The 14,901-nt window shown below is 37.4% G+C and overlaps 1 protein-coding gene across 2 annotated transcripts in view; it reads right to left on the minus strand.

Annotated features, from left to right (window-relative positions):
- Positions 1-14,901, minus strand: part of G2E3 (G2/M-phase specific E3 ubiquitin protein ligase) — a 69,210-nt gene that overhangs the window by 32,228 nt on the left and 22,081 nt on the right. For both annotated transcript variants that reach the window (XM_062205332.1, XM_062205333.1), the window contains 5 exons: positions 14,645-14,685; positions 7,538-7,635; positions 3,016-3,117; positions 1,715-1,839; positions 234-399 (listed from right to left, as the gene is read on the minus strand). In XM_062205332.1, coding sequence (XP_062061316.1) covers positions 234-399; positions 1,715-1,839; positions 3,016-3,117; positions 7,538-7,635; positions 14,645-14,681 — 528 coding nt within the window. In that variant the 5' untranslated portion in view covers positions 14,682-14,685. The remainder of the gene's footprint in view (positions 1-233; positions 400-1,714; positions 1,840-3,015; positions 3,118-7,537; positions 7,636-14,644; positions 14,686-14,901) is intronic.

A 14,901-nucleotide genomic window follows, 5' to 3' on the forward strand; every position in this document is an offset into this window, starting at 1 on the left:
GTAAGTATAAATATACATTAAAAGGTTGCATCTTACCTATTAAGATTTTAATTGCACACTAGATTAGTGAATTTTATATGTAAAATATGCTTTTAACTGAATGCTTTAAAGCTATTTATAAGATTAACAGTTTTTAAGAGCTAACATACACATACCAATTCTTCCTAATTTAAAATTCTAATCAGCAAGTGACAAATTTATCAATCAAACAAAGATTACAAAACACATCTTACCTGTAAACAGTCTCTATGAAACCAAGCATTCTTACAGCAAGGACTTCGTAATATGCTATAAGTTGGAACAGGCTCAATAAATTCCAAACAAATGGTACATGGTAAAGAGTCTCTATAATTGTTAGATGTAATTATTTGAACAGGTCGATGCTTCCAGCAAAATGACCTAAAAATGTAATTTAAGAACAGTATCTAATGAATTGCAAAGCTTAACTAGGCTAGCACTATAATTCATGTATATGAGAGAAAAATTCATTTTTATCTGTCTCATAATTAACCATCAATAGACTAGAGTCTTGGCACTGTAAGTCAGTGTCACAATGGATGATCAAGGGGCAATGGATCTTCAAAATATAAACCTTTGGAGGAGGTAAGACTTATCTCATATAGAATTTAAGAATTCTATGTGGCCGGCACCGTGGCTCAATAGGCTAATCCTCCGCCTTGCGGTGCTGGCACCCCGGGGTTCTAGTCCGGTCGGGACACCGAATTCTGTCCCGGTTGCCCCTCTTCCAGTCCAGCTCTCTGCTGGGAGGGCAGCGGAGGATGGCCCAAGTGTTTGGGCCCTTGCACCCACATGGGAGACCAGGATAAGCACCTGGCTCCTGGCTTCGGATCAGCGCGGTGCGCTGGCCGCAGCAGCCATTGGAGGATGAACCAACGGCAAAAGGAAGACCTTTTCTCTCTCTCTCACTGTCCACTCTGCCTGTCAAAAAAAAAAAAAAAAAAAGAATTCTATGTAACACTATTAGCAACCAAGTATACATACTATTACCTTCAACAACTGAGTATATACTTTTTATTCAACATTGAATAAAATTAAAGGAATACAGAATTTATACTTAAAAAGCACTATAATCCTAACAATAAACTACATATAATAATAACCTATTTCTAGTCCACTTTATTTCTATTTGCATTTTATAAACTTCAGTTTCTTACATTGTGACAATCCAATATATAGGTTAAGAACCCAAAGACTAGAAAAAATAAAACATGCATGATACAAAATGTCAAATTTTATAAAATCCTGATGTTTAACTTTGTATTCAGAAAGCAATATTTTCAGGAACATCCTAGGGCATAATATTTATTTCTTGGGCAAAAAAAAGTATATGCCTTTAATTTACTCAGAACTGCATATAGTACTATGAAAGGAAAATGGACTAGTAACACCAAAAAGAGTGGCATGAAAATCCAGAACTACGTAAGGAGAAAAATTTGACCAATTTTCTGTGTTTTGTCCTACAGCTGAAAGCTGAAAGTGAACACTCATTAAGCCTATTCTAGATATGGCTAGTCTCAAAGACTTGGTAGGCTTTTAGAAAAGACCCCATTAAAGCTGGGAGTGGGGAATGGGATATTTTATGTATCATTACATATTGTATATGTGCAAACTTTACAAGGAAATTATATCATTGGAATATCCATTTTTCACTCTCTTATATCCATCTTTCATATTTAATAGTTAAATAACTCACGCAAAATTTCCGGTAAACTGGAAAATACATTCTCCCTGAAGTCCACATGGGAAATGATAACTCCGTTTACATCGAGGTGCAACACATCCAATTGAAGCACCAGTTTTCTTGCAAACACAGCATTTCTAGAGGAAATTATGAAAACAGGGAACAGGAACACAAAATTTGAGTACTATAATAAGACCAAGATTAAAAATGAATATTTCTCATGGGGAGTGTCTAAAAATTATTTTCATCATTTAATAACTGTGATGACAGAAATTTGCTGAAAAAAAAAATGTTCTACCGAGAAACAACTGGAAGACACTAGGAGTCTTTTTCTTCCTACTTGTGAAAATATTTTAAACTGAAAGATTTTAAAAACATAATGGTTATACATGCAAGCCATACTGAAATCTCAACAGAAAGCACAAAAAATAGGAAACAATAACAGGAAAACAATATTATAAACCAGTCTGTAAAAAACTGGCCAAGACTACTGTACTGTAACAAAGTGAATAAGTATACCTATAGAGTACTGAATTCTGGTCCCCAAAAAGCTACATTCAAGTCCTAACTCCCAGTACCTATGAATTGAATGGGAAATAAGATCTTTGCAGACGTAATCAAGTTAAAGATCTTAGGATAATATCATCTTTCAAGGACACTGCTGTCCTTAAAAGAGAAAACAAAAGATTTAAGACACACAGAAGAGCTAGCTAGCATTGTGGCACAGTTAAGCCACTGCCTGCAATACTGGCATTCCACATGATCTCTGCTTTGAGTCCGGGCTATTCCACTTCCCAATCAGCTCCTTGCAAATACACCTGGGAAAGCAACAGGAGCCCAAGTACTTGGGCCCCTGCCACCCATGTGAGAGACTCAGACACAATTCCAGGCTCCTGACTTCGGCTTAGCTCAACCCTAGCCACTGTGGCCATTTGGGGAGGGAACCAGCAGATGGAAGTTCTCTCCCTCTCTGTAACTCTGCTTTTCAAACAAATAAAGCTTTTTTTTTTTTTTTTAAAGGATGAAGTAAAAAGTTGGAATGCTTCAGAATTAAAGAGTGGAGCTATGATCATTAGAATGGGTGAAATGATGGATAGATTAGAACACAATAAGGAAGTGAAGTTACATGTATTATCCAGGGTCAGTGTAGCGCTCATTCATTTGCAAAAACATAAAATATTTTACTAACATTAATCACATTTGACAAAAATATGCATTAGAAAATATTCCTATTACAGAAACTGATGAAAAGGACTTCCTCATTATTGATAATTCTTAGATACTTAGTTTAGTAAGAAAAATAATTTACTTACCAGTTTAGAAGCTCTATTTACTTCCTTCCTGATGTCTTCTATTAGAAAACCATACACTCCTTCTTCTTCTTTACCTCTCTGCCAAATTCCACTTGACATTAACTATAAATATATTTTCCATTAGAAAGCAAACCCTTTTAAGAAACTAGATTATATTAAAAATATGAATTCATATCACTTCAATAAAAATGGATATAAAATGACTCAAAGCTCAAGCAACTATCTGTAATATTTATCTCTCATGAAGAAAGATAGAAGCTACTCCTAGCATTTGATCTGGAAGATACTACATTAACAATTCATATCTCCAAACTAGTTTCTAAAAGTATTTGAAGTAGAGATAGAAGGTAGTAAGTAACTGAAATGGGTAGGAAGATGAGAAAGGAGGAAAAGAAATACCTATAATTAAGCTTTAGAAAAAAAGGTGTAGAAAGTAGTATAGAGCTATAATTACAGCAATAATAAATACAGACAATAAATAGACAATTCTGTGTCCTTTTAGGCTAACTTTAGATCTAGGTGAGGGGTGGGCATTTGGTACAGTGGTTAAGTCACTGCTTGCGATACCCTTAGCCCTTACTGGAGTTCTTGTTCTTAGTCTTGCTTACTGTACATTTTATTTTATTTATTGCATTGTATTTATTTTTTTAAAGATGTACTTGTTTATTTGAAAATCACAGTTACACAGAGAGGAGAGGCAGAGAGAGAGAGAGAGAGGTCTTCCATCTGATGGTTCACTCTCCAGATGGCTACAACGGCTGGAGCTGCACTGATCCAAAGCCAGGAGCCAGGAGCTTCCTCTGGGTCTCCCACTCAGGTGCAGGGGCCTAAGGACTTGGGCCATCTTCTACTGCTTTCCCAGGCCACAGCAGAGAGATGGATTGGAAGTGGAGCAGCTGGGTCCCAAACTGGCACCCATATGGGAAGTCAGCGCTTTAGGCCAGGGCGTTAACCCACTGTTCCACAGCGCCGTCTCTTCTGTTTGTTTTTTTAAAGACTTATTTATTTACTTAAAAGTCAGAGTTACACAGAGAGAGGAGAGGGTACTGTATTTCTAATTCAGCTTTCTGCTAATGTAGACCCTGAGAGGCAGCAGATGATGGCTCAAGTACTTGGGTCCCTGCCATCCATGTGGGAGACATGGAAGGAGATTTTAGCTCCTGACTTCAGTCTGGTCCAGCCATGGCTGTTGTGGGCACTTCGGAGTTGAACTAGTTGATGAAGATTTCTCTCACCCTCTCTCTGCCTTTCAAAATGAATAATAAATAATAAATAAAAGAATAATTCATTAAAAAAATCAAACGTAGCAAAATTCTGAATCATAAAAGATCTATTTTATAGGGAAACCTATTGAATCCAAGTTATTGTCTCAATTTAAAAAAATCTCATCTTAACTTCATAATTTAATGTTCAGGCAGCATGAACCAAGAAAAAGGATAGGCTGAATAATAAATCTTGTCCTGGGGCTGGTGTTATGGCACAATCAGTTAAGCTGGTGATTGTAACACTAGCATCCCTTACTGGGTTCAAGTCCTGGCTGCTCTGCTTCCTATCCAGCTCGCTGCTAATGAACCTGGGAAAGCAATGGAAGATGGCCCAAATATCTGCATCCCTGCCACTCATGTGGGTGACCTGGATGGAGTTCTGGGCTCCTGGCTTTGGCCTGACTCAATCCTGGCTGTTGTCACCCTTTGGGAAGTGAACCAGAGAATGGAAGATCTCTTTCTCTCTCTCCCCCTTTTCTCCCTGTCACTCTGCCTGCCTTTCAAGTAAATAAAATTAATCTTTAAAAAAGAAATAAATCTTGTCCTTCAAACAGGACTCTGTGCCTAAACTTCTGGAATCCTAATCAAGTAATTTAATGTCTCTGACCTTAAACATGAAAATAAGAACACTGAACTAGACTGTCTCTTAAGTCTGTCTCAACTCTAGTATTCTATTATCACTTATAATATATACCATTATTATACTTTCCTATTCATAAGGAAAAAGAATCTTAAAAGGGATCAGTACATTTCTTCTTTATTATGCTCATTAATAAAATAAGGGAGAATATTAGGAAAATTCTGTTATGTTCAACTCAAACACATTAAAAAATTCAAAAATACTTCAAAAAGGCAAATTTGTGATTTCTTAAGCAGTATACTAAAAGAAAAACAAAAATGATCTATCACTTGAGTTAGTTATGAAACAATAACCCACTGACTAGTAAAACAGCTTAGCTCACCTAATTCTACTGCATAAAAATTAAACTTTTAGAAAAGATTCTTTTCTGAAAGACTTTTTGTATTTCAGAAAGTAATAGATCCCAATTAGAAGCATTTAGAATGTCAAATTCATGTTCCCTTAAGCAATGGTATAAGTCTATTTCATCTAGAGCACCTGTGGGCACAAAAGTACTCTTAGCAAGCTATCAAGTAACACTCTGGATTTTTATTTTTTAAGGAGTTATAGAAGGAATTTTAACATGGATGGTGGTAGGTTTAAAAATATGTCCACATGGGGGTCACTTAGCCTACTGGTTAAGATGTACACATCCCATACTGATATAGTTGGGTTCAATACCTAGCTCCAGCTTCCTGCTAATATAGATCTTGGAAGGCAGCAGGTGATGGCTCAAGTAATTAGGTCTCTCATCCATGTGAGATACTTGGATTGGGTTTCTAGCTCCTGGCTTTTGTCCCTGACACTACTCTGGGAGTGAACTACAGGATGGGAACTGTTTCTCTCTCTCTCCATCTCTCTCTCAAATAAATAAGTAAACAAAGTATGTTTATAGATTTGTTGACAGGGGCCGGCACTGTGGCATAGCAGGTTGTCATTCCCAACAACACCGGCATCCCATATGAGTGCCAGTTCGAGTCTCAGCTGCATCACTTCCGATCCAGCTCCCAGCTAATGTGTCTGGGAATGCAGTGGAAGATGGCCCAATTTCTTGAGCTCTTGCACCCACATGGGAGACCTAGAAGATCCTGGCTCCTGGCTTCAGCCTGGCTTAGCCCTGGCCATTACAGCCATTTAGGAAGCAAACGAGCAGATATAAGACCTCTCTCTCTCTGCCTCTCCCTCTCTGACTTTCAAATAACACAAATAAATCTTTAATACTTTTGTTGATATTCTTTCCTTTAAGAGATAGAGTTTAATTTCCCTAACCTTGACAGTGGGCTACACTTACTTCTAACAAACAGATGAAAGCAAAAGTGACAATGGTGTGTTCTGTGAACACTATATCAAATGGTTTTATCTGGGGTGTGTGTGTGTGTGTGTCTGATCACCCGCTTTGAGGAAGAAAGATACCATGCTATGAGTAGCCCTACTACTAAGAAAGAGTTCAAGAAACCAAGACATCCTGTCAATAGATAGGAGGAACAGTGGCTAAAGCCATGCAAATAAGCCACCAAAGGCTGGGCTCTTCCAGCTCAGTAAAGCCTTCAGATGGAATCTGGCGACATCTTTTTCTCATGGGTTACTCTGAACCAGTTACTCAGCTAAGCTGATAATAGAGTGCTAGCCCTCAGAAAGTATGTCAGATAATAAATGCTGTTTAATTGCTAAATTTTACAATGATATGTTAAGCAGTAATGGACAACAGTGTCATAAAACACTGTGCATACCTATTCATCCTTGACACGCTATTGTAGTGATGATGCTACTAATATCGTTAGGCATAGATTCAATGAAGTGAAAGATGAAGACAAAGTGGAACAAACGAGGGATGAATTCTCAGCTAGAAATTACTTTTGGGGCTGGCGCTGTGGCATAGCAGGTAAGGCCGCTGCCTGCAGTGCCAGCATCCCATGTGGGTACCAGTTCGTGTCCCAGCTTCTCCACTTCCAATCCAGCTCTCTGCTGTGGCCTGGGAAAGCAATGGAGGATGGCCCAGGTCCTTGGGCCCCTGCATCGGTGTGGGAGACCTGGAGGAAGCTCCTGGCTCCTGGCTTCGGATCGGTGCAGCTCCCTCCACCCTGTTGTGGCATTTGGGGAGTGAGCCAGTGGATGGAAGACCTCTCTCTCTCTCTCTGCCTCTCCTTCTCTCTCCAGTATAATTCTTTCAAATAAATAAATAAATAAATCACTCATAAATTAAATTGTTTCCTTTTCCACAAATATTTATTTGCTTTAGCCAGAATTTCTCTTTTTGGGCTTTCTGTGAAATAAAATATTTTTCTTCTACTCCCTGAACCCTCAAACAAGTCTTTTCTGAGATTTATCACTAGCAACAAAGGAAATAAGACAGTGGGAAATAGAACACCTCCTTTATGGACCTAATAATTTTCTCCTTTTTCTTTCTTTAAGCCCCCAAATGGTTAGACAAAAACAAACAGGTTATGATGATAACTCGGTATATATATCAAGTACTTTCAGAATCTTAGAATATGATTTCCCAAAAATTCCATTTTTACACATAGGCAAAACAAGATCCAGAGAAGTTAAATGACATCTAATTTTCAAAAATTAGTAGCAGTATCTAATTTTCTTTACAACATTAACTCTCCAGAATTTAATTATAAATTATACTCACCAAACAATAGTAATGTACAGTGAGATTCCACTTCTCATTAGTTTTCTTTTCTCCATACTTACTAGGACAGTCATCATTTTTTCGACAGAAAACACAAGCTAGCAGAGAAAAAATAAAGACACAAAAACATTTAATTTTAAAAAACTATGGAATTGGTGTTTCTCTTAATTGATGCATTAAATCGTTTCTGAGACAGCAAATCACATTATATTGTTATTGGTAACTTAAAATTTTCAGTACCTATTTCTAACACTTTAATGTGACTTTACTTTTTTCCATCAGTTTTTAATGATTAATTCCATTATGTGGTTAAAATGGCAACCTCTGAGATTAACACCAAAGAAAATGATGGATTAGGAACTCCAAAACTCCATTCTTCTAAAGCAATGATTAAGCTGCTAAAACTGTCAGAATCAATTTTTTAGAAGTTCCGCAATCAAATAAACTTATAAAAATTAAGGGAATGCTTAATGAAGAGACAAGCTGCCAAATTTTGATGACAGCATTTTAATTTATCTAACTTAACTAATATGGTCTAATTCCAGATACAGATTGCTGGTCAACAGGAAGTAACACGGACGTTTCTCTCAAAAGTGATTCTGAGGTGGTTCCCTGAGGGATGGGCTAAAGTGCTGTCTTCATTTCACTTAGCTCTGAACTTTCTCAGGGCTAAAACAAGTACTAGCATACTTCAAACAGTTCATGAAAAAAATGGAAATTAAAATCTATGCAAAGTTTTTTCATAATATGCATTATATAATCTTTTGATAACTCCTTGTGTTTATAAATTTCAGAAAAAAATTTAATATAAGCAAACATCTTTTAACTCTATTTTCTAATAACTTTTTGAAGTACTGTCATAACTAGTTGGGAGTGCCTTGGGGCAACAGAAAACAGTCAGAGAAAGCAGCTGATGAACCAAAAAGCCTAGGAAAGAAAATGCTAAAGAAAACAAATACTTGGGGAAATAAGGGCTTTGAAAAATTTCCACATATACTACATAACATAGGAAGGCCTCGAGACATTTCCAAGGATGTATGCATGCTCAGAAAAGATGTGGAAATCCCTAAATTTTTATTGAGGTTAAGCTCATGAAAACTTTCATTAAAAAGATTGCAGGGCTGGCCGGCGCCGTGGCTTAACAGGCTAATCCTCCGTCTTGCTGCGCTGGCACACCGGGTTCTAGTCCTGGTTAGGCCGCCGGATTCTATCCCGGTTGCCCCTCTTCCAGGCCAGCTCTCTGCTGTGGCCTGGGAACGCAGTGGAGGATGGCCCAAGTGCTTGGGCCCTGCACCCACATGGGAGACCAGGAGAAGCACCTGGCTCCTGGCTTTGGATCAGCGAGATGCGCCGGCCGCAGCGGCCATTGGAGGGTGAACCAACGGCAAAAAGGAAGACCTTTCTCTCTGTCTCTGTCTCTCACTGTCCACTCTGCTTGTCAAAAAGAAAAAAAAAAAAAAAAAAAAAAGATTGCAGGGCTGATGCTGTGGTGTAGTGGGTTAAGCCGCCGCCCAGGGTGCTGGCATCCCATATGGGTGCCCAGTCCTGGCTGCTCCACTTGCGATGCCTGGGAAAGCAGAAGATGGCCCAAGAGCCTGAGCCCCTGCATCCACATGGGAGACCCAGAAGAAGCTCATAGCTCCTGGCTTCATCAGATCAGCCCAATTTGTGCCTATCTGGGGAGTGAACCAGCAGATGGAAGATCAATCTCTCTCTCTCTCTCTCTCTGTAACTCTGCCTTTCAAATAAATAAATAAATCTTAAAAAAAAAATGAGATCACAAATCAATAACCTGATTTTATACCTTAACAAGTTGGGGTTGGGGGAGAGAGAGGAAACTAAACCAAAATTAGCAAAAAAAAAAAAAAAAAAAAAAAAGGTAAAAGGAAAGATTAGGTAGAGCAGACAAAACCAAAATAGGAATACCAAACAATTAAGAGAATCAATAGAAATAAAACTTGATTTTTTGAAAGACCCACAAAAAAATCAGTAAAACTTTGGCTAGACTCACCAAGAAAAGGAGAAAAGATTAAAACAGTAGTCAACAGTATGGATTTGCAGAGGTATAGACACACAAAACAATGGAAAAGTATCCAGGAATAAACCCATACAATTATGGTCAACTGCTTTTTAACAAGGGTGCCAAGACTATTCCATGGAAAAAGATACAACTAGATAGCTATATGCAAAAGAATAAAATTGAACTCATGTCTCACATCATACACAAAAATTAATTCAAAACAGACCAAGGGCCTTTTATCTAAGAGGCAAAACTATAAAATTCTTAGAAGGAAATATGGGATTTGGCAATAAAAATTTATATAACAATTTATATAACACCAAAGGCTAAACAACAACAAAAAAGATAAATTGAGCTTTGTCAAAATTTTAAACTTTTGTGCCTCAAAGGACACTATCAGTAGAGTAAAAAGACACTCTACAGAATGGAAGAAAATATTGGGAAACTCTTTCCTGACAAAGGCATAGGAACCAGAATATGTAAGAAACTCTTTACAACTCAAGAACAAAAACAATCCAATTTAAAACCAGGCGAAGGATCAAAATATACATTTCTCCAAAGATACAAAAACAGTCACTAAGTACATTAAATAATTCTTAATATCATTTGTTATCAGCCAACAGGAAAATGCAATTTAAACCACAATGGAACACTGCTTCATACCCACAAGGATAGCTATACTCAAAATGTCAGATAATAACAAGTTGGCAAGGACCCAGACAAATTAAAACCCTCATACACTACTACTAGAAATGGAAAATTATGTAGTCACTTTGTTTCTCAGAAAGTTAAACATGGAGTTTCATCAGTTTCTCAGAAAGTTAAAAACAGTTACCAAGTGATATAATTCTACTGTAGCCAAAGAAATGAAAAGAGGTTGTCAAATACTTTCATACTAATAATGCTCACTAGCAGCACTGTTTACAAAGTACAATCAAACCAAATGTTATTCAACAGGTGGATAAATGGATGAACAAAATATGGTATATATCCATACAATAGAATACTATTTAGCAACAGAAAGGAATAAAGTATTGAAACATGCTACAATATGGATAAGAAGCATTATGCTAAGTGAAAGAAGTCAAGCACAAAAGGCTACATTATTGAACAATTCCATTTACATATGGATTAGATCTTCTAGAATAGGTGACTCTAGAGATAGACAAAAAGCAGATTAGTGGTTGCCAGGTGCTGAAGACAAGGTGACTGACTGCCTACTGAGTAGAGAGTATGCTTTGGGGTTGATAAAACTGTTTTAAACTAAATAATGGTGATGGTTTCATAAATTGTAAACATACTAAATGTCAACAAATTGTATATTTTGAAATGATTATAATGGTGCTTTTTATTTATGTGTATTTTACTACACATATATACACATACACACAAAAATAAATGACTTGCAGAGTCAGGGTCATGTTGAGACTTAATTCCACACTTTTTTTTGTCTTTGTACACATTTATGTTGTACAAATGATGTTTTGAAATATGTATATATTGTAGAATGGCTAAATAGAGCTAATTATATGTGTTACTTTATATCATCTATTTACGGTAAGAACACTTAAAATCTTCCCTCTTACTGATTTTCAAGTATACAGAAAGTATACTATTATTAACTATACTGACCATGTTATACAATAGAGCACATAAATTTATTTCTTCTAAATGAAATCTTGCGTATTTTTTCCATGATGTTCACCTTGCCCTTCAACTCCAGGCCCTGGTAACCACTATTCTCTGGTTCTCTTTTTATTTTTTTTTTTAAAGATTTATTTATTTACTTGAAAGTCAAAGTTACACAGAGAGAGGAGAGGCAGAGAGAGAGGTCTTCCATCAGCTGGTTCACTCCCCAGTTGGCTGCAATGGCTGGAGCAGTGCCAATCTGAAGCCAGGAGCCAGGAGCTTTTTCCAGGTCTCCTACATGGGTACAAGGGCCCAAGGACTTGGGCCATCTTCTACTGCTTTCCCAGGCCATAGTAGAGAACTGGATTCAAAGTGGAGCAGCCAGGACTTGAACCAGCACCCATATGGGATGTCGGAACTGCAGGCGGCAGATTTATCCGCTACACCTTTGTGCTGCATCTATGAGTTCTATTCCTTTAAGATTCCATATCTAGGGGTTGGTGCTGTGGTGTAGTGGGCTAAGCCACTGCCAGAATCCCATGTGGATGCTGGTTCGAGTCCCAGCTGCTCTTCTCCAGATCCAGCTTTCTTCCTATAGCCTGGGAAAGCAGTGGAAGATGGCCCATGTACTTGGGCCTCTGCATCAATGTGGGAGATCCAGAAGAAGCTCCTGGCTCCTGGCTTTGGATTGGCTCAGCTCTGGCCCTTGCAGTCATATGGGGAGTGAACTAGTGGATGGAAGACTTTCTCTCTCCCCTTCTCTCTGTCTGTAATGCTATCTCTCAAATAAATAAAAACTTCAAAAAAAAAATCCATCTTTCTTTCCACTATCTTTCTTTATGTGCTTGGTTTATTTCACTAGTACTCTATGATTCTATTTCCTCATGTTCAAAATTGAGGACAGGAGCCTCAAAAATGAAGCCAGGAGCCAGCATTGTGGCACAGCAGGTTAAGCCACACTTGGGACATCAACATGCCATACTGTAGTATCCTTTGGGTGCCAGCTAATGCACCAGGGAAGGCTGTGGACATGGCCCAAGTACTTGGCTTCCTGCCTCCCATGTGGGGGACAGGGTTGAATTCCTGGCTCCTTGCTCCAGCCTGGCCCAGACCTGGCTACTGCAGCCATCTGAGAAGTGAACTATCAGATGGAAGATCTTTCTCTGTCACTCTGCCTTTCAAATAAATAAATAAATAAATAAATAAATACTTTTTAAAACAATTTCTAAATAAAAAAACCAAAATTGAACACAACAGCAGAACTTACTTGAGACAGTAAACATTAATATAATTAACAAGGTGTGCATGACACAAAAAGCATTATATATGTTAACAGCCTGCACACAAAATAGACTTTAGAACTGGGAAGAAATTGTTCATATTTAATACTGCGACATACCCTCAGTATACTGCCCTTCTCCACTCCAGCTTAGAAGTCATAACTCAAAGTCCCTCCTCTAGCTCCTTAAAAGGTTGCAACTTTCCATCTTTCATTATGAGAAGGAGTTGTCCAAATTAATATCAGTAAATTGCCAAAATTTATTCACATTGGACATTTTATACCAGCTGTTCCTATCATAACTCCTTCAACCCTAGTAGCTACACTTTCAGCTGTAAGCATGCATGCTGCTATCCAGAGGAAGTAGAAAACACAGAATTAGCTGAGACTAAAAGAGAAAGAGAAAAGGAGTCCTTGTGAACTAGCTGAGACTTCAGAAAAGTGGCAGACCTCATGACAAACTCTGAATGGAAGTACATCTGCAATAGGTTGTAGACTTGTGACTTTTTTTTTGTTCCCATCTCTCTTGCCTCTCTTTACAGAACAGACTAGGCTTCATGCATGCATTTTTATAGAGTACTTTTGTATATATTTCTGCTTTGCCATTTTTAACTTTAATGTTTATACAACTCAGTAAAATTGTTTTGACTTTATTATATTTATTATCTTCTTTAACAATGACTACCTTCTATCACAGTAACAAAATAAACACATTCATGTAAGGAAAAAACAGAGTCAATCTTGGGAAAAATATCAAGTAAATAACAATAAGGGTATATTTGCATTTAGCAAATGCATAAAGTTCACAGATCACTAAAATTTCAGAACCATTTGCAAAGCTGATACAAGTCTGGAGGCAGAAGCAAGAAAATGGAGGGTTATAGGACCACATTTTTTTCTTTTCAAAAGATTTGTATATTTATTTGAAAGGCAGAGTGATGGAGTAGGAGAGCTGGATCATCTTCCACCTGCTAGTTCACTCCCAAATGGCCACAACAGAAAGTACCTTGCCAGCCCGAAGCCAGGATCAAGGAATTCCATCTCTGTCTCCTATGCGGTTGACAGGGCCCAATACTTGTGCCATCCTCCACTGCCTTCCCAGTGAATTAGCAGGAAACAGGATCAGAGTAGCCAGAACTCTAACTGGCATTCTGATATGAGATGCTGGCACTGCAGGTAGCAGCTTAACCCACCATGCCACAACACTGGCCCCAAGAGCAAGTTTTCTTATCCAACATAATGCAGAGCCAACAAATAATCTCTGAAAATGAAGGTCAAGGGACAAAGTGTTAAGTATAGTAATTTAATATTAAAAGGAATTTTAAAAGATCTTTAAAAACTGGAGGAGGGACAAGTAGTAGTAGTAAAAAAATATACGGTAGCCATTTAAATTCCTCATTTTTCATGGTAGCAAATCAATTGATATTCTTCATAACAAATAAAGAACACAAAAATAAATGCAGAGGTCAAAAGGACTGCATCTAGGGATAGACTACTAGGCTAACAGTAAAGACATCTGTGTCCTATATTGAAGTGCCTGGGTTCAATATCTATTTCTGCTCACGACTCCAGCTTTCTGCTAGCACAGAACCTGGAAGGCAGTGTTGATGGCTAAAGTAACCGGATTCCTGCCACTCATGTGGATCTGGGTTCTGGCTGCTGGCTTTGGACTGACATGATCTCAGCCATTGCAGGAATTTGGAGAATGAGCCAGAGGGTGGGAGTGCCCTCTCTCTCCTCCATCTCTGTGTCTCTGCCTCTCAAATTTTAAAAATAAATAATTTCTCATTTTTTAAAAAAAGGGCAGTATCTTTATTGGGAGGTTGCTACGAGCACATGAGTTTTCCTTTTTATGTTAAACTTCTGTATATTGTTTAAATTGTTCTCTCCTGCATTTTTCCTATTGTAAAGAAAAGTCATAAAAAAGTGAAAAAATATTTATTAAATAATACTGTTCTATTAAGATATAAACTCTAATAAACATATATAGAGAAAACATAAAATTTGGCAAATAAATTTGTCCTCTCTGATAGCACATTTTTGTTGATGTGAATACATACAATTATACTTTGCTACATATACAAATGAACTAAGCATATCTTAGGGAATTCATTTCCATTCTTTGAATAGCTTTCTAAAAAGATCTATTAGAATGAAAATATTTTAAATTGTTACTTACCAAGGTTCCGTGAGTCATCAGGTTTATTTTCATTCATTTTACTAGGAAAAATAAGAACACATCAATACAGTCATCTTAACTGTAAAAGTCTCAAATTATCCATTTTAATTAAACTTAATCAATGTATAATTACAAAAAGTCACATAATCATTTATTATTCTACAGTACTAATTTCCTCAGCTTGCCACATCTAAAACCAGTAGTTCTCAACAAGGGTGGTAGAAACTGGGAACTTATTTAAAATAGGAGGGAATGTT

The sequence above is a fragment of the Lepus europaeus genome, chromosome 11 (genome assembly GCF_033115175.1).
Source record: "Lepus europaeus isolate LE1 chromosome 11, mLepTim1.pri, whole genome shotgun sequence".
NCBI lineage: Eukaryota > Metazoa > Chordata > Mammalia > Lagomorpha > Leporidae > Lepus > Lepus europaeus.